A 23,769-nucleotide genomic window follows, 5' to 3' on the forward strand; every position below is an offset into this window, starting at 1 on the left:
GAGGCTTTCTCAGGACACGAACTGGCGCAGGCAAGGCAAGGGCTTTAGCCGCTAGGCTACTGTGCCAGGCCCAAGACAACACTTACTATGTTACGATCCATTTCTAGGAAGTTGCTATCTTGATTTTATTATTATTATTACTGACATTTTAATGTTGTGTTTTTTTATTATTATTTTTTTAAAGATTTATTTTTTTTATTATTTTTTCATTGGAAAGGCGGATATACAGAGAGGAGATACAGAGAGAGAGGAAGATCTTCCGTCCAATGATTCACTCCCCAAGTGAGCGCAACGGCCGATACTATGCCGATCCGAAGCCAGGAGCCTCTTCCGGGTCTCCCACACGGGTGCAGGGTCCCAAAGCTTTGGGCCGTCCTCGACTGCTCTCCCGGGCCACAAGCAGGGAGCTGGAAGGGAAGCGGGGCTGCCGGGATTAGAACCGGCGCCCATATGGGATCCCGGGTGTGTAAGGCGAGGACCTTAACCACTTGCGCCACCGCACCGGCCCCTAATGTTGTGTTTTTAAGATTTATTTATCCCATTGAAAGGCAGAGCAGCAGAGAGAGACATGAATGTTCTGTCTGATGGTTCACTCCCCAAAAGGTGGTGAGAGCTAAAACCAGGAACCCAAGTACTTGAGCCATCATCCAGGCACTTCAACAGGAAGCTGGGGCAGGAGCAAAGTGTTGGGGATTTTAACCGGCAGGTGTGGGCATCTCACGGGGCAAGCTAACCCCCTGTGCCACAGGACCTGCTTCCAACACTCTGGGAGAGTAATTGTGTTGAAAATTCAATCGCAGCATGGCCAATCAAAACCAACCATTTACATCTGTGTTGGAGGGATCATGCTGGGCTTAGGATACCCTTAGAGGTGGAAGGCTTCCACCTTGCCTGGCCACTCCTTCTTGGGACACCAGACATGATGGGGACCCAGCTGGTACTCGGCCCACCTCCCTTCAGATGTGACGTTCAGGCATATGCTCACTTTGAAAAGCTTTCTCTGGGTCAAAGCTTAGCGTGACAATTAACGTTGGCTTTCTTCTTCTTTTTTTGTTTTTCTTCTGAGGGAGGTTGAGAAAGTAGGACGTGTATTCCTGTGCAGTGCTTCACTCTCCAGATGTCAGCAACAGCTGGAGGTGGCAGACAGAGCACGGGGCTGAGCCCCTGCAGTTGGGGTGTCTGCTGCTGGCCTCTCTGGTGTACAGGGGGCTGCCACCTTCTTGCCCTTCTAACCCTCCTGCTAGGTCAGATGTGAACTGAAAAGTGAAACCTTCGAAAGCCAGAACACTTGCTTCGCTCTCAGCAGTCCTCTCCTGTCGTGGGTTTTGAGTGATGGATGAGGGGGGAGGTGCGCTGGAGCCCCCAGGGTGTACCTTGCTCCATCCCTGAGCAGCTGGCCAGGTGGGAGGACTCCCTGTGGTGACCATGCAGAGTCCCCAGGGCCTGGGTGACCAATATCCTCTGGCTCTTTTCACTTCTTGAAAAGACTTCTGCAGCCACCGAGAAAGTAGGTTTCATTTAACCTAAGTCGCTGTTTAAAGAACTCAAAATTAGAAATGGGGAAGTTGGGGGTTTTGGAGGTATAGCGTGGGGTTGGAGGGGACCCTGGAGTGCTAGAGGGTCTCAGTGGCGACATGTTACTGATTCGTAGTCAGATGAAAACATCAGCCCCATTTGCTGTGTCTGCTGCTGGTGACCCTTATGCTTGCTGTCTGTGTGCAGACGGTGGGCAGGGCTTTTTTCAGACTGTGAAACAAACCTGAAAGTGGAGGCCCAGCGTGATGGCTCAATTGGCTAATCCTCCCCTTGCAAGTACTGGGATCCCATATGGGCACTGCTTTATGTCCTGGATGCTCCACTTCCCATCCAGCTTCCTGCTTGTGGCCTGGGAAAGCAGTGGAGGACAGCCCAAAGCCTTGGGGCCCTGCACCCACATGAGAGACCGCGAAGACTCCTGACTCCTGGTTTCAGATCAGCTCAGCTCCGGCTGTTGTGGCCATCTGGGTTGAACTAGTAGATGGAAGATCTTTCTGTCTCTCTTTCTCTTTATAACTGCATTTTCAATAAAAAATAAAACGTTTTAAAAAAAAAAAAGCTAAGCGTATGACCAGGAAGGCGGCAAAGGTCTTGTCTCTTCTATAGGATTTTTTGGGTTTAATTTTTAAGTTTTCTGTTTTCTACTTAGGTTGTAGCTCTAACGCTTGTGTCTTCCATCGTCCAGAATCATTTTCTTCTGATTCCCTTGATTTGCTTTTGAACAGGCCCAGCACGACCTCCTCATCCCACCACCAATCTTGTGCCTCCAGGCCGTGTAATTACTGTGCTGTTTAAGCAGCTTCTCCTGCCACACACAGGCAGATCACAGGCACAGGTCAAGTCGTACACGGGGGACCTTTAATTTGTCTTCTCAAAGACAGTCATTTTATATGTGTGTGTATGAGATTTAATGTGGAGTTATAATTAACATTGGAACTTCTTCCCAGAGTTTTCCTCCGCTTAGAAGAAGGTTCTGCTTCAGGCAGGTTTGCCTGTAGGAAGCAAGGTAAAAGCTTGGAGCCGGTTTCTTTGGGGCAGTTTTTCCTTTGCTGGCTTTGATGGAAAATCATCACTGCTGGCCTCTGGGAGTGGAAGTGTAATGTTTTCCAGGAAACTGCCACTAGCAGGACAACAGCGATTTGCTGCCTTCTCCCCTGACTGAAGAAACTATTAAAGTTCTCCCTGAGTGGCCTCCTGTTGGATTTTGCCCACCAAGTTGGCAGCCATGTTCCATTGTAAAAGGCATCTAGGCTGTTTGTCATTGATTCCTGGAAACCTTCTCATGGTGCTTTAAAAAACATGGCTAACGTGAAGACTCTAGAATTCTTAGGTGAAAGTGAATTTGAATGGGCAGTTTTGATTTTCGTAGAGTCAGCAACCGCAGAATGGCTTGGTGTGATGGAGCAGCTGCCCAGGAAGGTCCCTACCCCGAGCCTCATGTCTGCGCTGCTCCAGTGAGTCCGTGTGTGAAATGTGAGGTCACATTTCACACCATTACAGTCCCCTAGGCAGAGGCATCTGTCTTCACACTGTTAAAATCCCACTGAAGTGACCACACCAGGATACTCATGTGGTGTTTTTGTGAGGATATAAACTCTTAAGAACAAAGAGAACAGCCATGGAGACCACAGCAAGACTGTTGGGAAGGTTGGAGGGCAGATGGGCCTGATGGGGAAATCAACAGTCAGCTCATGCAGTTACATGTGTGTATATATGTGTAACTTTAAACTAAATAAATTTCAATAAAAGTGTTTTAAAGAGCATTATATTGTAAAGAGTGAATAAAACAAAGAATGTAGAAATATGGCAGCACAACTGATTAAAAGAAGGGCTGGGTGGAACAGAGCAAAGCTCTTAGGAAGTAGAGAAAATGGGATGGAAAAAGTAAACAGTTACAGGAGCAGACGGAGGGGCCAGAGGGGGCTGCAGCCTCTCCAGGAAGGATGAAGTTGTGAGAGACCACCTGGTACCCAGGGGTGTTTTGGAGGAGAGTGGTAGGGAGGACATGGCATGTCATGGCATTAGCAGTCGTCCCCTGTGCAGTTGGCCAACAGGGTAAAGGCATACGGGACTTCCCACATTTCTCAGCTATGACTAACACAGCAGCAGCAACATAGCACCACCAATGATTGTCCTAACCCTGCTGTGCCAGCAGGTGTAGGGTGGGCAGACATGAAAACTCCATGGTGGGAGGCTGGAGTGGGGAGACCTGCCAGAGGTGGACAGCAAGTGGCAGTGTTCATCACACTGACTGGGAAAGGCTGGAAGAGCTCCTTGAGTGAATAATGGGAGGAGAGGGCTCTTTGGTTTCATTGCCATTGACCATGAACTGACGGCACACACACCTGCAGTCCAAGCATACCAGGAACTCTGGCAGAAACAGTATCATGCAGCTGCCATCTCATTGATCAGTGTGTTGTCTTCTAATCTTTAACTTTGAAAGAGAACTTCTATTCATTGTTTTATTCCCCAAATGCTTGAATTAACTTGAGCTGGGCCTGGCCAAAGCCTGCAGCCATCTTGGTCTCCCACACAGGTGGCAGGGACCCAAGGACTTGAACCGTCACCTGCTGCCTCCCTGCTGCATATTAGGAAACTGGATTCAAAGTGGAGGCAGTGTGGGATTTGGGATGCAGGCAACCCCCCATGGCCCACCCCTCATTCCCCAAAGGTTTTAGTTGCAGCAAGAACTAGCACAGGTATCCTGGTCGTGTTGAGATGCCATGCGGGCTTCTGCGATCAGTGTGCCTGAGTCACAGGACTCGTGTGTCCCTGCCTCAGTGGCCTGTCTTCCTTACCTCTCCAGATTATCCTCTGGACTTGAACCACAGTGAAACCTTTCTACAGACCACCACGTTTCTTCCCGAAGACTTCACCTACTTTGCAAACCACACCTGCCCTGAAAGGCTCCCTTCCATGAGTGAGTAGAGCTCTGGCTTCCTTCCTGCTGCCTGTCCCTGTGCACTGTGGTGTCAGCCTCCCTACCTGTGGGAGCAGAGGCTGCCCCTGGCTCCCATCAGCCAGGCTTGCCATAAGGGGGCCTGTGGCTGGGCTATCGTCTTCTGCACCTTCTCTTTGCCTTGCCATATGCCCATGCTTCTAACTTGGAATCTGTTAAAATGTCCCATGGACAATAGAAGCTGCCAGTTTTTGTTTTATTTTTAGTATGACTCTCCTACCAGTTATAACTGGCTTGATTGATACTGGGGAACTTACTTTCTGAACAAAGTACTGCTTAAAAACCTCGGGTTATTTTATTTTTTTTCTGGAATCCCATGTGTGAGCTAAAGTACTTGTGGTCAGTTCTCACACTCTGTACTTGGGGGCTCCCAAGATGGTTCTGCCTTTGTTTTTTAAATTGCTGTTTTTAAGACAAAGGGGAAACCTTAGTTTTGCAGTTGATTTAAACAGTGTGATGTAGAAGCCATGTTGGAAAAAGCATGATATTTACACATACTTTCATCCACACATGCATGATTAATTATGGGTTATAGATGTGTGGGAAACCTTGTGGTTCGATTTGTGTGTCTCATCCTTTAGGTCAAGAAAAGCTGTGTTTGTCTGTGTTTACACTCAAGGTTAGGAGCAGACCAAGACTGTGGCTCAAAAGAAGCAGGCTTTTTATAGACAGACCTGAATCTAATGTCCCATCTTTTGGAGGGGGGCGTGCGTGTGGCGGGGAAAGGGAACCAGTATTTACTAGTTGTTAATATTCTGCTTTAAAGAAGAGATTTGATTGTTTGTTTGTTTGTTTGTTTGAAAGGCAGAGCTACAGAGAGGGAGAGAGAGAAAGAGATGGGGAGATCTTCCATTTCTGCTGGTTAACTCCCCAAGTGGGCACGACAGCCAGAGCTGGGCCAATCTGAAGGCAGCAGTCAGGAGCTTCTTCCAGATCTCCCATGCAGGTGCAGAGTCATAAAGAATTAGGCCAAACTCTGCTGCTCTTCCCAAGCACATTAGCAGAGAGCTGGAGCATCCAGGCCTCAAACTAGTGGCCACGTAGAATTCTGGCACTGCAGGTGGAGACTTCACTCACTATACCACAGTTGCAGACCCAATATTCTGCATTAAAATTTTTTTAAAAATTATCTTTATTGCTTTGCATTGAAATGATTACTTATTAATGAAGCTATCTTGACTTTATTAAAGATATGTTTATTTGAAAAACAGAGTTTCAGAAAAAGAGGTCTCCTAATGCCTGCAGTAGTTAAAACTGGGCCAGGTAGAAGCCAGAAACCAGGACCTCCATCCAGGTCTCTGACATGGACCGTTACCTACTGGTTTCTAGGCACATTAGCGAGGAACCGAATCAGAAGTGGAGCAGCCCAGACTTGGACGAGTGCTCTAATATGGGATGCTGGTATAGCAAGTGGTAGTTTAATGTGCTGAGCCACAGCACCAGTCCCATCTGCTGCTTGACTTGGGTCAGATTTCTGCATTTGAGTCTGGGTAGTCAGGGTCCCCTACTCACTGGTGAATGACTGAGAAAGCGACTTGGGTCCAACTTTAGCCGCTTGGTGCCTTCTCCTTCTTTGACAGGTTCACCTGCTGTTCTGCCTAGTCTGAATGTTATTTTTCCTACAGTCTTGGCTGCAACAGACCTCTCAGGCTATCATCCTTCTGTATTTGCTCCTTTACCCAAATATTGATGAGGAACTTAACATGTAGGGAAATGGCACGCAGGGGAGGAAGTCCCGTCGCTGCTACAACCGCAGGCAGCTGGAAAAGCGTTGGACGTCTGTGGAGCATAGAGCAAGAAAGACTCTGCCCATCATCTCCTGGCCTCTTAATCCTTTCTCTCCTTCCCTCTTTGTTCAGAGGGCCCCATAGACATAAACATGAGTGAAATTGCAATGGAGGACATCCATGAGCTCTTCTCCCAAGACCCTACCATCAAGCTCGGAGGTCACTGGAAGCCTTCTGACTGCCTGCCCCGGTGGAAGGTAGGACCCAAGGGTGTCCGTGCGTGGGGGCACCTGCTCCCCGTCACATGACATGGTGTCCACATCACCCCTCTCCCCCCCACCCCCCATTGCACAGAAATGCTTTGGAAGACATCTACCACTTGCATAGCCACAGAAATGTGTGTCCTTGTAAAGACCAAGCAAGACCCTGTTCTCTTCTCAGCGGGAGCATTAGCAAAGCAATGACCTGGTGGGTTGGTGTGCCATATGTCTCCTAGCAAAGTGAGAAGTGAAAAGTGCAGTCCCTGAGACATGGTTTTAGTGGTTTTCTGCCTGGCTGCTGTCAAGAGAGGAGAGCGATCAGGAGCTTCAGTTCAGGACATCGCTCACGTCCATGCTTTCAGCAGGTGGTGAAGGGCTCAGGAGCTAACTTGCTGGCCCTGTGGGTGACAGAGCAGCCGTACGTCTGTGCTTTGCCATCCATCCCAGAAGTGGGCAGTCTCATGACCAGTGTTCAGTACTTGTATGGGTGTGAGTGTGTGTAACTACATCACATTCGACAGCCCTGTCAGCACTGCCGTGTGCAGACTGAACAAGCCCATTTTACCTGCATGTTTATGCATCTGTAGATGTAGTTGTATACATTGGCACAGGGCAGGATGTGTGTGCACTCCGGGATGCATTGACGCAGCAGTCCTCCGTGTATTAGGTGTGATGTAAGTGAAGATAAGATCCGTTCCGTACCCAAAAGTGACTCATCAACCTTCTGTACTTAGAAAAAGTGGAGAACAGGGCAACCAGCGTCCCCTAGTGCTCCAGGGGTCAGTCACCTGCTCTGCAAGGGGTCTGGTTTAAAGACCCCCGTTCTGGGTACGAGCTGACCGATGGCTTCTTCTGCTGTGGTCCCTGTAGGTGGCCATCCTCATCCCCTTCCGGAACCGCCACGAGCACCTGCCGGTCCTGCTCAGACACCTGATCCCCATGCTTCAACGCCAGCGTCTGCAGTTTGCATTCTATGTTGTTGAACAAGTGAGTGTTTGTTCTCCCTGCTCTGAGACAGCAGTGGACAGTGCTGTGAGCCAATCCATCCTGAGCAGGAGAAGCTGGGACCGCTAGGATGCCTGGACTCTGCACCCCTCGAGGGAAAGGTTGGCTAGCACCTGCAAAGCTGAGTCCAGCACGGAACCGTATTCACTGCTCTGTGGAGGTCTCTGCTGTCCACCTCGGGTAGCATCTTCAAGCTCCAGACCCCAGAAACTGAGGCTCAGAGGTCGCGGCCTTGCACTCTGCCGTTGGTTGCCCAGGGTGCCTATGAGCTTCCACTAAGATTGGATTCGTTTTCATTCTAGCAGTATCAGCGTCAGATCAGATGAAAAGATTGGGAGTGGCAACCATTTAGCAAATTCAGAATGTGGGATTTTTTTTTTCTGGTCTTGCATAGCCCCCCCGCCTTTTTTTGGGGGGGGGCCTTTGAATGGGATGAGTGTGTGCTATGGCCTGCTCCTGCTTGGCTGGGTTCACATGACACATCCACATCACTGGCCTGGCTGCTGTCAGTGTCTCTCGAGTGCCTGGGCCTCTCTGAACCAGAGCTCTGTGACTGATTCCCCTCAGGACAGTGGTTCTCAACCCTGAAGACTTTGACCAGCAGCCCTGCCTTGTGAGCCCTCTGAGACTCACAACCTGGGTGAGCCCCTGTGGGCACAGTGTGTCTTGCCTTCTGCAGGACCAAGGGGCAAGGGCCAGATGCCACCCTTCTCAGCAGGGCAGGGGGAGGCATCTGGGATTGGAGGAAATAGCCCAGAGCTCTCTAAGACAATTTCTATTTCTTACTGAAATTGCATCTCCGCCTGGCCTTTCTGTTGATCAAATAGCAGAGCAGAAGGTTCTTTGGGGCTCACAGGTTGGCCCAGGTTGGGAGTGGTGGCCTGGGAGGCTGATTCGGCGCCAGCATTCACACTAAGCTTGCCTGTGACCGACTTGAGCTGGTGTCCCTATGGGTTGCCCAACTCTTTATCACCATAAGTCCCTGGTGAGCTAAGTGACTCATCTTAGTTGCTTCTTCAAAACAAACAACTCAAGAACAACAAAAGCAGAAGTAGAATAATTACAGATGGGCAGCCATTGGAATGCAGTGATCAGCCAGTGGCAGTAGCCTGGTGACAAGAAGCAAAGGATCATAGTCATTTTCTTTTACCTTGATGGAGATGGGTATGCTTATCTTGGACTTGTCAAATTCATTTACTCAAGAGGCAGAGAGGAGGGAAGGAAAGAGACTGTGCTGGCAGGTACTGGTTCTTTCCAATCACCTGTGAGCAGAAGTTGGACCAAGTTGAGAGTGGCAGGAACCTAATTAGTGGAGCCATCTCTGCATTTTCCCAGGCCCTTCCATAGCAGAAAGCTGGAGTCAGGAGCCTGGGAGCAAAGCCCAGCATTGGTGTGGGGAGTGAGCATTGGAACACTAGGCCAGAGGCTGGTCTCAGGACACTTGATGGACTCTGCTTCCAGAAGCTGTGGAAGAGAAGGGCTAAGGATCCTTAGCACTTTGACTTCTTTTTGTTTGTTTAAAGATTAATTTATTTTTATTGGAAAGGGAGATTTTACAGAGAGAAGGAGAGACAGAGAGAAAGATCTTCCTTCCACTGATTTACTTCTCCAAATGGCCACAATGGGCTCAGCTGAGCCAATCTGAAGCTAGGATCCAGGAACTTCCTCCAGGTCTCCCATGTGGGTGCAGGGTCCCAAGGCCTTGAGCCATCCGCCACTGCTTTCCCAGGCCATAGGAAGAGAGCTGGATCAGAAGTATGACAGTGGACACATGAACCAATGCACATGTGGGATGCTGTGCTTGGAGGTGTAAGAATAGCCAGTTGAGCCATTGTACCAGCCTCACTTTGATTTTTAAAGCAGTCAAGGCTGAAGGTCAGGTGACAGGGATCACACTGTGTCATTGGTGAGTGGTGCTGGACTTAGTTGAACACAGGGAGCTCAGTAGATTCTAATAAGCTCTTTGGGCAGGTCAGAAGTGCTAAAGATTTTGTATCCAGTCCTTTTAAAATAAACTTCTAGGGTTGGCACTGTGCCTCAGCTGGTTAAGCTATCACTGCTGGCACTGGCATTCCATATGGACCTGAGTTCAAGTCCCTGCTGCTCCATTTCTGACCCAGCTCCCTGTTAATCCACCTGGGAAGTGAATAAAATACTTGGGCTGCTACCACTGACTTGGGAGACCCTGATGGGGTTCTTGGCTTTCTGCTTTGGCCTGGCCCAGCCCATTTGGGGAGTGAACCAGCAGATGGAAAGTTTTTCTTTCTCTTGTACATGTATATTTTTTTCTAAATTAAGAAACCTAAGCAAGTTCCACTCGTTTCAGGTGGGCACCCAGCCCTTTAACCGAGCCATGCTTTTCAACGTCGGCTTTCAAGAAGCCATGAAGGACATGGATTGGGACTGCCTGATATTCCATGATGTGGATCACATACCAGAGAGCGATCGCAACTATTACGGCTGTGGGCAGATGCCGCGGCACTTTGCAACTAAACTGGACAAGTACATGTATATGTGAGTGTCATCTCGTCATCTCTGTGAAAGAGGGACAATGTAGGGAGGGCGACAGAGGGAAAGGTGGTGACGTCCCGTCAGTGGGAGCCGGAATAGACACACGGAGCATGGCCTGGCACACAGTGGGGCCTACGTGGCAGGAAAGGGGAAAGAGAGAAAGGACACACACCCCGGCACAGAGGGACCCAGGAGACCCCGCCTGCAGGGGGTGAGGCTCACATTGTGTGGTTCCCTACGGGTAGCATGTCCCAAGCAGACAGATCTGCGGAGAGAGAGTAGATTGGTGGTTGCTTAGGGAGCAGTCACAGGCTTCTGGGGGAGATGGTGGGGTGTCCTGATACAGATTGTGGTTATACTGGGCTGCACGCAACACGTGGAGGGAATTCCATGGTGTGTTCATTGAGACCTCAGTGTAATGGGCGGAGTCAGTTGGGAAGGATTTGACCCGCCCCCCTGATTGACACACAGAAGCACACGGAAGCACACTGGGGCAGGGATACAGAGTGATTCACTCATGGCTGTTTGGTGAGGGGCCTGTTCTAGAACACGGTTACCCTTTCCCCGCACTGACCTGTAACATCCCGCATGCTGTTGCAGACTTCCTTATGCAGAGTTCTTTGGTGGCGTGAGCGGCTTAACGGTGGATCAGTTCCGGAAGATCAACGGCTTCCCTAATGCTTTCTGGGGCTGGGGTGGAGAGGACGACGACCTCTGGAACAGGTACATGCATGTAAACACACATCTGTCTAAGTCACAGAGCCACCTGAACGCAGATGGGCATGGTGTAAGCCGCTGCGGCCGGGCTGAAGGTTGAGAGGAAGAGAACAAGTGAAACAGGTTGTGACGAAACGAGTGTTGGGACAGCTCACCTTCCTCTTTCCCTTGGAGATCTCTGACATCAGGAGGATTCCATTTGTACGTAAAGCACATCGCACATTGGGCCTGTGACTGTGGCCACCGTGCAGGATGGAGCAATGCCAGTCCCTTCTCCCTCTGATGAGACTTAAAGGCAGCCTCAGTGGTTTCCTTTAGGACAAAAATTAGACTATGTGGAGTCACCCAAGATGATTTTTCTTTTTCAAAAGTATACTGTTAGGACCAGGCATTGTGGTGCTGTGGGTTAAGCCACTTCTTGAGATGTTTGCCTCCACTATGGCACTCGGCTTCCATTCAAGCTTCCTGCCAGTGCACGATGACCCAGAAGTCGGGAGACCTGGACGAGGTTTTGGCCTCCTGCTTCTGGCTGGTCCGAGCCTGGCCATGTGGACACCTGGGGACAACTAGCAGTAGGAAGATGTCTTGGTGCCTCCCTCACTCTCACTGTGTCCCCCTGGCTCCCTGCCTTTCAAGTAGATGAAATAAGCAGACATTTAAAACGTCTGTATCCCTCCAAAGCAACCATTTTCTTTTTTTTTTCTCCTTTGATATGCAAAAATAAACTTAGATGAGCATAAAATTGAATTACCCATACTCTGAACACCCAGAAACAGTATGTGCTACTATTTTAGTGAGTTTATTTTTAGAAAGTGCTTGGCAGTAATTTAAAATCCCAGCATACCAGGTATGCCCATTTCCAGGTTGTGAGGATGGAGTGAGATCGTGGATATAAAGGTCTTTCATAGTGTCTGATATGTGATAAGGTCTCAACAAATGTTTTTTGCTTTTATTATATCAACATTACACTGTTCTGAAACTGGGATGGCTTCATTTAATTCCATTACAGAAATGCACTATAAATTACATAGTTATTTCCTGTTGTGTTAGGAGTCTTTTCAGTTTTCCTTGAACACAAGTTAGAACATGACCTAGTCTATAAGCCTGTTTCTTACTCTTCAGGACAGATTCCTAGAACCCCATCAGGCAGTTCTGCCAGGAATGTGTGCATCCCAGCACCCTGTGACCAAGGCACCTGTGGCAGTGAAGCCAGGGGTGGGAGGTACGGCAGGCTCTCTTGGGGATATCTGTGTGAGTGATTAAAATGATTGTAAAGCAGGTAAACATGACCTAGGAAAGAACAAGTGGCAGAGAATGTCCACTCTGCTTGATTCCTTCCTTTCTTTCTTTTTAGCTTATTTTATTTAAAAGTCCGAGTGACAGAGAAGGAGAGATAGAGATTATCCATACACTGGTTCATTCGCAGATGGCTGCACAACAGCCAAGGGCTGGGCCAGATTAAAGCAGGGGCCAGAAATTCTATCTGGTAGGCAGGGGCCCAACACTTGGGCCATCCTCTGCCGTTTTCTCAGGCGCATTAAGCAGGGAACTGGATTGGAAGTGGAGCAGCCAGGCTTGAACTGGCTCTTCTATATGGAATGCAGGTTTCATGGGTGGTGGCTTTACCAGCAACACCATGGCAACATCCCGTTCTGTATCTACTTTCTAGCTCAGCCTTAAATCACAAGGTTTGTTATCAGTGACAGTTTACTGGTGAAGATTCAGAGAAGGCAGGTTTACAGAGAGAAGGAAAGACAGAAAGATCTTTCATCCACTGGTTCACTCCCCAAATGGCCGCAGCAGCTGGAGCTGAGCCAGTTCGAAGCCAGGAGCTCCTTCTAGGTCTTCCCTGTGGATTCAGGGGCCCCAGGCTTTAGGCCGTCCTGGAGTCAGGCCTCACTGCCGAGAGTTCAGTTTTGTCTTCAGACCTGTGCATCATGGGTTCCTTTTCTACAACCCTGGCTTACCCAGAAGGTGAGGGGGAGTGGCCCAATCGTGTGTGGCTGCTGCTGGGGCCCTGGACTTGTGCGTCACGGGGAGCTGAGCAGCAGGCCGCTGTGCCCTTGAGCTGCCGAGATCTGACATCCAGCTGTGTCAGTGGGTGCTGCAGCGAGCACCCCTGAGTGCTAAGAGAAGGAACTACAGGAGAAACGAACATGTCGCTCCTGCATTAAGTTTCTGCAGAAGACAGAGGCCTAAGTATTTGGGCCATCTACTGCCACTTTCCAAACACGTTAACAGGCAGCTGGATCAGGTGCAGAGCAGCCAAAGCTTAAACCAGTGTTCATGTGAAATATCATTGTTGCATCTGGTGGCTTAGCCACTAAGCCGCAATACCAGCGCTATCCAGAGAATTACAAAAACAATGGTGGAACAAGGGGATGGCTAGCCATGTCTACTGGGAGATCCCCTGCCAGAAACTAAAATGGAGTTTAAAATTCATTTATTTTTTTTTTAAGCTGACCCAATAAATGGGTTACATGGAGGTGCATGCCGAAGCCCTTGCCATGAGCCCAGTGCAATGGTGCAGTGGCTACACTTTCGCCTTGCACATGCCAGAATCCCATATGAGCATATCCCAGCTGTTCCACTTCCCATCCAGCTCCCTGCTTGTGGCCTAGGGAAGCAGTAGAGGATGGCCCAAAGCTTTGGGAGGATGGCCCAAAGCTTTGGGATTCACTTATGTGGGAAACCCAGAAGATGCTCCTGGTTTCGGTTCAACTCAGCTGCAGCCATTGCAGCCACCTGGGGAGTGAACCATCACCATCATGGAGGACCTTTCTCTCTGGAAATCTGACTTTCCAATAAAAATGGATAAATCTTTAAAGAAAAATAAAAAAGCCTGGTGTGAGTCGGACTTGTGGTCACTGCTGAGATGTGACCACCCTTCTATCTCTTGCTCCTGGACAGGGTACAGAATGCAGGCTACTCAGTGAGCCGGCCAGAAGGGGACACGGGCAAGTACAAGTCCATTCCCCACCACCACCGCGGGGAAGTCCAGTTTCTAGGAAGGTACGTGTGATTGGGTTTGTCCTCTCTCAGGTCTACCACCTTCCTGAGTTTCCAGCTGGCACATGCCCCCCAGCCCCACCACAGCCCTGCCCACATCCTGTTCTGACACTGGGTTCATCCTATCCTTGCCAAACACACCTTCTTGAACTTGGAAGCAGCTTTCTGGGAGAAGCAGGGACAAAACGTTGGAATTTCTAGAACACCCATTGCTTTCCTTCCCAAGTGCTTTTGAACACCAGACTGCGGGGCCCCAGCAGCATCGCTGTCTGTATGCAGCTATCTTGCAGGGCTGGTGTGCGAAGCCCTGGCCTGAGGTCACTGTCACCATCTTCCTATGTCCTTCAGCCAGTTACTTCGCTCCAGGACACAGGGATGTATTGGTGTAGCCTTAGCAGTGGCCTTACTTGGGCGTCCAGGGGTTGTGGGGAGGCAGGACTGCTCACTGGGCAGCCAGAGGCCCTGAACGAGACTGTGACCTGCTCATCTAAGAGATTTACTGTCTTGCCTGGATAGCAATGTTGGAGAAGGAGAATACTTAGCATCACTTAGCCTAGGTTTCCTTGTTTGGCTCAGGTGCAGAGAGAGGAAGGGGGTGCTGGGTGAGCATTGAATGACAGAACAAGGAAAGCGCCTGGCACACAGCAAGTGTTTTTTAGTAACAGCAGCCCCTGGGTAGCCTGGACCTGCAGGCTGGCCAAGCACCTGCCCTGCCCCTGATGCACAGGCAGCAGGCTGGGTTGTGCCCTATGCCCTGTGCCCTGTCTCGGGAGTCACTCGCTCTTCCCTCCAAACTGGGAGGAAGTTGCTGTCCTCCTGCAAACCAGCTCTCTGTTCTCTGCACAGGTACGCACTACTGAGGAAGTCAAAAGAACGGCAGGCCCTGGATGGCCTCAACAACCTGAACTACTTTGCGAACATCACATACGACGCCTTGTATAAAAATATAACCGTCAACTTGACACCTGAGCTGGCTCAGGTGAGCGAGTACTGAGATGAGGAGAAGGGACACACGTTTGCTTCCCCCACTGACCCTGCCCTGCAAAAGTCTCCCTGGTGACACGTTCTGGGGTCCACCCAGGAGGAGTGCAGAGACACAGTGGGGCGCCGCAGGCACACAGGGTCAAGGAGCTCACATGACTGAGCACACGCACAAACGCCTTCGCCGTCCTGACCGCCGGAATCCGGGGAGTCGGTTCCAGGCCCCGTGTCGGTACCGGCATCCCCTTCCCACGTGACAGACGGACGCCTGTCCTGCTGCTGCTCCAACCCCCACCGTCTTTTCCTCCAGCGTCCGTCTACAGCAAGCTGTCTCACCAATGACCTTCAGCACCGCTCCGTTCAGCCTTGGAAGCTAGAGGCAGCCCCCCACACAAGGCAGGTGTGAGCCAGGAAGAGCAGGTGGCACTGCACATCACACCCTCTGTGTCTGTGGTGTTCTGTTTGGTTTCAGGTTTTTTGTTTGTTGGTTTACCTGCTTTGAGTGGGGGTTGTGGGGGGAGGGGTGGGAGCTGGGGAAGGGAAATGAACCTAACTATATAACAGTCACTTCTTGAAGAAGTGTAATTGTAAATAAGCCATGAAAAATGCCTTTTTAAGATTTAATTTTATAGCTGGCTCCAATCCCAAGTGAGGTTTTATACCCTAGATCACTTCCTTGGTTAGCAGGTTCAGGAACTAAATCACGACTGAAGGAGATTCCTCACCCAACATCTGGCGCCCTGGCAGGCAGTGAGTGGGCGTGCTGTGCTGTAACTGACTTGGGTCCCAAGTCACCCAGCCTGCGCTCCCACCGGCCTGCTGGGAATCAGTGTCGTGTGTGTGGATCCACCCCTCCTCCTCCACCGCCTGCTCAAAGCAGGCCCCTGGGGTCTCCCTGCACGAGCCGGGGGCCCCTGGCTCTTAGCACTGCCGCTTGTGCCCCTTAGGGACCTTGGCTGTGCCTGGGCCACCTCTGGTGTCTGGGGCGGTTCCCTCGGAATAGGTGGATGCAGAAGGATTCCCCCAGGGAGCAGGTGCCACCCGCAGTGTATTATAGGTCACCTGAGAAATCAAAGGTATTAATGAGACCATAAAACCCTGGGACACAGAGTGGCCTCCCTCCCACCCCACCAGCTTCTGGAAGCCCATTCTCAATTGCATTTGAAAGTGTGCCTGTTTTGCCCCGAGCTGGAAGCCCTGAAAATCATGTTCCCCTGAGGGCTTCTGCGCAGTTCTGGAAAATGGCAGCCCCCACCCCTCTCCCCACAGAGCGTGCGTAGGTCTTGTGATCCAGAGCGGTTTCCGAAGAGGACTGCGTATTTTGTTTAATTGCCTTGTTTGCCTTCGACTTCCTTACTTTTCATGGTTTACATGGCTGTGTGTGTGTGTGGGTGTGTATGTGTGGGTTTTTTCCCGTTGCATGTATTGGGACCATGGACATATGATCCCCACACGCTGTGGGAGAGATTGGCCAGGCCTGTTTGTTTTTGGTTTTTGTTTTTGTTCACATTCTCATTCTTTGGAAAAAGTAGAATGGCATTTAGAAAACAAATGCCTTTTGTGAAGCTCTTATCGGCTCATATGAGAGAGCAGGCGTCTGCCCTTGAACGTGCTGGTAAGCTGTAGCCTACATTTTAAGACAAGCCGAAGCACTCTCCTTGCTTTCAGAAGCCCTCTCCCGGGAGTGCGACACCCGCCTTTGTGTGTGACACACACAAGTCCATTCGGCTCTCCTGTTTCTTGGTGCACAGAGCAATAAAGGCCCCTCCCCTGCCGCCCAGCCCGGGCCAGCACTGGGCTGTCCCCACCCTGCTTCTGTGAAGGCTGTGAGTCGCTAGCTTGTGGCGATAGGATCAGCCGGCACAGACTGGTCTGGTGAGGGGCCACCCTGTGTCGTGTAGAACCGGGGGAGTCCTCCAGCACCATCCTGTCCAGAGCTCCACTATGTGCCAGCTGTGCCAGGCAAGGGGGGCAGGGGGCGCTGGGAAGGGCCTCTGCTCTTTGTGGTGTGGCGTCTCTTCCAGCGCCCTCGTCCCGCTGCGGGGCGTGCTGCATGGAAGGCTCAGCGCTCACGCAAGCTGCGTGTGTGTGGTGAGCTGCATGTCTGTCGGCTGCTGGACCTGGCCAGGCGCTCACCCTTGCGTGCTGTGAGAATGGTTCCTCCTTCCGCATCAGTCGGGGTCGTGCTGGGGAGGCGCAGGAACTCTGCTGTGACGTCACAGGAACTCCGGTCAGAGCCTTGGGGCGGCTGGTGGCCCTGCGGGAGGCCAGCTTGCTCCCACCACTAAGTCTGTCTGAGCTTGCTCTTAAGTTTTAAGAGGTGCCAGGGGTACATTTTTGCACTGAAATCTAAAGAGGTTTTAAGAAAAAACACTTTTCACAAAAATAGTCCTTTGTCATTACCTTTGTTTACTCATATGTTTGTACATTTTTGTATGTTAATTTATGAATGATTTTTTCAGTAAAAAAATACATATTCAAGAACCAAGCCTCAGTGGTTGGCTCTGTTTGTTCAGGCCCATGTGGTTTCTCAGGGAAGTTCAGATTCCAGAACTTGGCCGACCCCCAGGGTCCCCCACATGAACACTTCCTGACCCCAGTGCACAGTTCAGGCAGCCCCTTCCAAGAACCACTCACGATGAATCCAGGTGGTGAAGGGGAGCAGGCAGTGGGCAGTGCAGGGTGGCAGGAGGGAAGTGGGATGTCGGGGAGGCGGAGGGCAAGATGGCCCGGAAGTAGGAATGACGCTGTTAAAAGAAATGTCCAGCAGGAGGGAGCAGGGAATATTGGTGTGCCCACTTAACTGGCAGAGCGCTGGGGAGCCCAGGCTGCCACCAAGGATGGGGACCCCTCCAGTGACACCAGCCTGGGGGTTCAGCAGAGTCAGTCCCTGGCAGAAGCACCTCTTCCCTACTCAAAATGTTTGTCAACTTTCGCTCATTGCTTTTTTTCTTTTTGGAAGGCAGAGGGAGATTTGTCCAAATGGTTCACGCCCCAAGTGCTGGGCCAGGCGAAAGCCAGGTGCAGATCTCCACTGGGGTAGCAGAGCCTACGTGCTTGAGCCATCACCATTACCTTCTAGGGCCTGCGTTCTGGAAGTGGGAACTGGACGCACAACCTGGATGTGAACCCACACCTTCTGATAAGGGGTACAGCTGTCCAGTGCCCCCATCCCAACATGCAATCCCACTTTTATCAGTGGGTTTACAACTCAAATAGTCTGAAAAATCCCTCAAGGATAGGCAGACATCTTTCTATTGTGTACCAGGTTTTGTTTGCTTTTTAAAAATAATGTCTTAGTTTTTTAAAAGATTTTTAAAAATTTTTTATTGGAAAGGCACATCAGATTTATGAAGAGGGAAAACCAAGAGAAACATCTTCCATCTACTGGCTCACTTCCCCAAAGGATAACAACAGCCGGAGCTGATCCAGTCCAAAAACCAGGAGCCAGAAGCTACTTCTGGGTTTCCCACGCCCACACAGGTGCAGGGTCCCAAGGCTTTGGGCCATCGTCTCCTTCTCTCCCAGGCCATAAAGCAGGAAGCTAGATGGAAAGTGGAGCAGAGCAGCTGGGACACAAACCAGCACCCACGTGGAATCCCTGTGTGTGCAAGGCAAGGATTTAGCCACTGATTCATCACACTGGGTCCAAGGCTCATTCTTTCATCCCCTCAGCAGACATGTGGGCACCTATCCTGACACCCAGGTGCTGGGCTGAAAAAAACCAAGTCCTCTTCCTTGTTCCAGCAAGAGAGAAAAACAAAGGCAAAGCTGGGCAATGGCCCATGGCCCTTCACATACACACGGTGTGCTGCGGAGTGACAGGTGCAGTCCTGCGCTGTGCTGCTTCAGGTTGGATTTGGATTTGCTGTTCAGGCCACTGACAGGCACTAAGACAGTCGTCCTCTGGAGTCTCCAGCTGCCTCCCATTGTGAGTGGCCACACTCTGTGTGCCCCTTTGTCGCAGCTTGCTGCTGCTGCCTGTTTTCCATAAGGTCGTCCTCAGGGTCCCTTCCTTCTCCCTGGCACTGACAGCGCAGTGCCTTTGCATGGTTGCTCCTCTGGGTTGCCTGGCCATGGGACAGCCCCAGGGGCCTTGCTCTCTCTGCTTAGACTCTGGTCCTGGCTCTGGGATCCTCTTTCCCTCAAGGGTTGCCTGTGTGGCTCCTCTGCCTGACTCAGAGCTGGCCAGCTGGGGTCAGCAATCCTCTACTTAGGCCAGAACCAGGTATATCAGAGCTCAACCCAGCCCATTTTATTTAGATTATCTCCAACTTGATTGGTTGGGGAACTCATGTGGCACCAAGATTGGAAGTTGGCAGGTCTGAGAGCTTATGTTGAACTCTCACACTTCTGGCGCAGGCTAGGAAGTTGAACGCTGTGTCGGTCACTGGGGATGTCAGCTCTGGAGGACTTTCCACTGTCCTTCCTTCTGTTAGGATTTTAGAAATCACCTGCTCAGAGCCTCTGGTCCTTCCCACCACTCTCCCCTGGGCACACCTGCCCACTCATCCAGCCACTGGCTTCACATCCATTGTTCCTCTAAGTTCCCACCAACTTAGGCTTGGGAATCTCATCTTTCCCTATGAACCAGGGCTGAAAGTTCTGGTGAATGAATGAAATGTGGTCTCCAGCTTTCTCTGCTTTTTAATTTGGCTTTCTACTCTCCCACGTGACTGAAGAAATGAGATTCCTGAGATGAGGAGTAGCTTTTCCAGAACGTGGAGTTTCTGCTGATTTGCTTCTTTATGTTTTATTTGAAAGACATACATACACAGAGTTTCCATGTACCAGCTCACTTCCCAAATGCCTGCAGGAGCCAGAGCTGAGCCATGCTGAAGCCAGGAGCTAGAAGCAGTCAAGTTCTCCCACATAGGTGACAGGGACCAAAGTACCTGACCTAGCAGCTACTGCCTCCCAGAATGTGCCTAAAGCTGGAATCAGGAGCAAACCCAGCGCTCAGCCCTCCATCTGGGTGCTCCAACATGGGGTGTGGGCTTCTTTACCACCAGGCCAAATACCTGCCCAGCCAAGAGGATTCAGATATGAAAATGAAACCCAGGACAGACCACCCTCCCCTGTTCCTCCTACGACTTAGAGCACAAGATAAACATGTTCCTCCCACCCATTCCTTACCCTAGCTGCCCCTCAAAGTGGCAAAGGAGGAGCGGAGCTTCTTTCTAATATGGCTGCTTCCCTAAGCCTCCCACCCAAGTCCCAGGCATCAGTTGTGTCCTGAGTCTGGTCATAGTAAGGAGGGAGATGAGGTAGGTGAGACATTGTGGCAAGGAGGAAAGATGCACCCTAGGGTGACGGGCAGAGGACTTTGTGCTGTGCCTCCTCAGCTGTGAGAGGTACCCTCAGTTACTTCATAACTCGAATGCGCCCAGAGCCTGCCCCACGACCAGTCCCCCAGGCCCCTACCTTTGGCCACCGGGCCATGGCCCTGTTCGACAGAAGCTCCCTAGAGTCTGTTGACTGTGCCTACCCTACAGGTGAGGACACAGTCCCCAGTGACCAAGTTGCTCAGTCAAAGCAGAGTCAATTAAGTGGCAAAGTGAATATTCATGGCAGAGATGTCTCTGAGCCATGCTGTGTCATAATAAAGACTAAATCATCCAAAAAGACCCCAATTCCTAAAAAATTAAGAGACACCCTTCAGATAGTCTCTGACTTAGAGAAAAGTCAAGCTGTAGCTACGTTTGGCTAGAGAGCAGTAAAAAGTAGGTTCTATTCATACCCAAGCCTATGAGACACAGCTAATGTTGCCCACAGAGGAAAATTCATAGTCTTAAAAAAAAATTTTTTTGCTGTTTTAAGAGGATTAAGTATTTAATCCCATGATTTAAACATCAAAAAGGTAGATGAAATAAACTGCAGTTGATGAAATAAAAACTCCTTAGAAATAAAATGAAAAAGGATTCTTTCAAAAGAAGAAACGCTGAGAAATAAATCCTGGAAGGGCACTGGGGCACAGCGGGTTAAAGAGTGGGACACCTGGATACCATATTTGAGTACCTGTTTGAGTCCTGTGGCCTCACCCCACTTCCCACCCAGCATCCTGCTAACGTCCTTGGGAAGGTGGCAAATGATGGGGCAAACACCTGAAACCTGTTACCCAGGTGGGAGACCCCGATCGAGTGCCTGGCTCCTGGTCTCAATCTAGACCAGCCTGACTGTTGAAGGCATTTGAGGAGAAAGCAAGCAAGGTTAATGTGTGCCATGGGTAGAGGTGGACTCAGCTCGTGGGCTGTGGTGCAGAATGGGGATTTTATCTGGAGTCTGTTCTGGTTGCCCATTGAGGGTTTAACTTGGAAGAGCCACTCTGTCTTCAGGCTGCTGGTGAGGGGCTGGAACCCTGACTGAGCTGAGGGCCAAGACGATCAGCTGAAGCACCCAGGCAGGACTCCAGACTCCTGGGGGTGTCCAGAGTCACCCCTGCACTACCAAGGGCAGTGCTCCTTCCGCAGGGGCAGCCCCTGCTGCATCTCAAGTCCCCGTGTACTTGCTCCAAGGGCATCTGAGCTCTGCTGAGGTTTCTATGGCCCCACGCATGGCCCCACACTCGCTCTGGGCACCCCCTGTGCACAGCTCGCTCTACAGATCTCTCAGAGAACCCAGCCCAGGTCAGTGACCAATCAGAGGAAGTACCAGAAGTGATGACTCAGGTGGACCCACCCTGAGGTCACAGAGCTGCCAGCAGGTGGCCCAGCTTCTCTCTGCCCCACCTGTAAACCGAGAGTTTGAGAAAGCCTGTGGGCAGGGCGGGGAGCCCAGGCAGCCACCACACCCTCAGTGGACACTGCGTGGGGAGTGTTGTTACTGATGTGTCTGGCACCATGCGGCTTTTACAATAGGAGGATGGGTCATTGTCAAGTCAGATCAGCTCCTCCTGAGGACGCTCCGTGTTCTGCTTCCTGGGAGGCCAGTGGTCCAGGAGCAGTGACCTGAAACACTGGGGTTGCTCTCACGGGTTCAACTCTGGGTGTGAAGCTTCTCAGTGGCCAGTTTCCTGGGTTACCAGGAGGCCACTTCCCCCTCCCTCAAACACCTGCTTACTCATCTCTGTATTAATCTGATGTTCCTGACCGGCGGAACTAGCTGCAGAGACCACCGCAGTGCTGCCTGGGCCCTGACTTTCGCCTGTACTGGTGTTGTGCCCAGATTTTGCAATCTGCAGAAAATCATCAGAAGTCAGAAGTTGATGCAGACGCATAAAGGCGGTTTATTCAGACGAGGCTCCCAGCCACCACCCAGCAGGACAGGGGAGCAGTAGCTTCCACCGCCACGGCGGCCGAAGCAGGAAAAGCTGCAGCAGAAGGGGAAGAAGAAGAGAGCGAGGTTGAACAGCACAGGGTTTTTATACATTTCAGGCCAATTCCACATAATTATACAGTTACGATTGGTCTGTTAACTTGCAAAAAGAGCAAGTTGGTGGGCTCCTATTGGTGGGTTTGAAGCAAGCAACTTTTTTTTTTAAGATTTATTTTATTGGAAAGGTAGATGTACAGAGAGGAGGAGAGACAGAGAGGAAGATCTTCCATCCAATGATTCACTCCCCAAGTGATCGCAACAGCTGGTGCTGCGCCGAGCCGGGACAGGAGCCAGGAACCTCTTTTGGGTCTCCCACACGGGTTCAGGGTCCCAAGGCTTTGGGCCGTCCTGCTTTCCCAAGCCACAAGCAGGGAGCTGGGGGAAGTGGAGCTGCCGGGATTAGAATCAGCGCCCATATGGGATCCCGGCGCGTTCAAGATGAGGACTTTAATTGTTATGCTATTGCGCCAGGTCTGAAGCAAACGACTTTCAAAAAGTACAAGCTGGTGGGCAATAGGGCAGTTGTGGACTTATCTAAGACACCAGGGGTCTCCTTCCTGAGAAGTGCTCTGCCTACACGACCCGCCAGGTGTCACGTGGGCTGTCAGGCCTGGCGTTCACAGCCCCCAGCCAAGCAAGCAAGGCAGGAATCACAAAAGCAAACACCGAGGTTCTTCACTGGACCTACCGCCACCACCAGTGCCGGCCTTGCCCTGCCCCCAGCTGGCACAGGTGCCGGGGTTGGGAAACTTGAGCCCAGCAGCCCAGCCCTAGAATTCAACTCCACCTGTCCCAACATTGTTAGCCACCTGCACGGAGCAGTCCAGCCCCGGCCTCAGTTCCCGCACTCTCTGCCTGGGTTCTCTGGGGTCTGCCCTCCTGGGGTTGCCCTGCCATGGCCTGGACATTTGTAACACCCCAGTCACTTCAACCATCACTACCCAGTGTACAGCTTCTATGATCTCCATTTACAAATGGGGAAACCAAGGCACGCAATAGGACTCATGCCTGCCCTAAGCCACGAACAGGAGATTGCGTCCCATTGTGGCTGGCCAGTCTGAAGCAGAAACCCCAGCTGTCCCCTGGTGACTGAGAACACCTGCTGTGTCGCGCCGGCAGCTTCCGGCTGCCCAGCCCACACGGCCTACCAACACCTCTGTGAGTCCGCTTTTGCCTTCACCGCATTTTATACAAGAGGGAACTTCAGGTCACAGAGGGGACGAGAGGGCCTCAAGGGGCCTCCAGACTGCCCAGCCCTACCCCAGGAAACTTGAGTCCCCTGGGAAGCTCCAGCCCCTTCAGTGACTCCCTCCAGGGCTTCCTGGGAGCGGAGACAGGAAGGAAGCCATGTTTGGACTGCCCTGGGGCCCTTCCCTTAGGGCCATCAATGGGCCATTGTGCTTGCCCAGCCCCTGCCTGAACAGCTCAGCTTCCTGAGAGCTGAGGAATGCCGGCCAGCAGCTGCGTGTAGCTGGGAGGAAGCCCAGCACCCCCTCCACGTGGGCTCCAGGGCTTGAGTAGCCCCTGGGTCCTCACACTTGCGCTTCTTGGGGGGGGGGGAGGGCGGGAGCCTTTCCTCCAGTTCTGTCATACTCAGCAGCCTCTGCAGCTGCAGAAGTCACCACTTCGCAGAGCCTCCCCGGCCATGCAGCCTGCCAAAGGGAGCTGCTGCCTGTGATGCCTGCATGCCATGTGGATGCTGATTTGGGTCCCAGCTCCCTGGGAAAGCAGCGGAGGATAGCACAAGTGC

At 51.3% G+C, this 23,769-nt stretch overlaps 1 protein-coding gene across 1 annotated transcript in view; it reads left to right on the forward strand.

Moving 5' to 3' along the window:
• The window catches only part of B4GALT5 (beta-1,4-galactosyltransferase 5), a 62,312-nt gene extending 46,110 nt beyond the window's left edge, over positions 1 to 16,202 (forward strand). The window contains exons 3-9 of the mRNA XM_040981334.1: positions 4,343 to 4,456; positions 6,355 to 6,479; positions 7,353 to 7,469; positions 9,814 to 10,001; positions 10,599 to 10,721; positions 13,626 to 13,727; positions 14,571 to 16,202. Of these exons, the coding sequence (XP_040837268.1) occupies positions 4,343 to 4,456; positions 6,355 to 6,479; positions 7,353 to 7,469; positions 9,814 to 10,001; positions 10,599 to 10,721; positions 13,626 to 13,727; positions 14,571 to 14,718 (917 nt within the window). The 3' untranslated portion in view covers positions 14,719 to 16,202. The remainder of the gene's footprint in view (positions 1 to 4,342; positions 4,457 to 6,354; positions 6,480 to 7,352; positions 7,470 to 9,813; positions 10,002 to 10,598; positions 10,722 to 13,625; positions 13,728 to 14,570) is intronic.
• Positions 16,203 to 23,769: the final 7,567 nt, after the last annotated feature.

Source organism: Ochotona curzoniae, unplaced genomic scaffold (genome assembly GCF_017591425.1).
Source record: "Ochotona curzoniae isolate NIBS_2020 unplaced genomic scaffold, NIBS_Ocur_1.0 contig_3520, whole genome shotgun sequence".
In the NCBI taxonomy this organism is placed as follows: Eukaryota; Metazoa; Chordata; class Mammalia; order Lagomorpha; family Ochotonidae; genus Ochotona; species Ochotona curzoniae.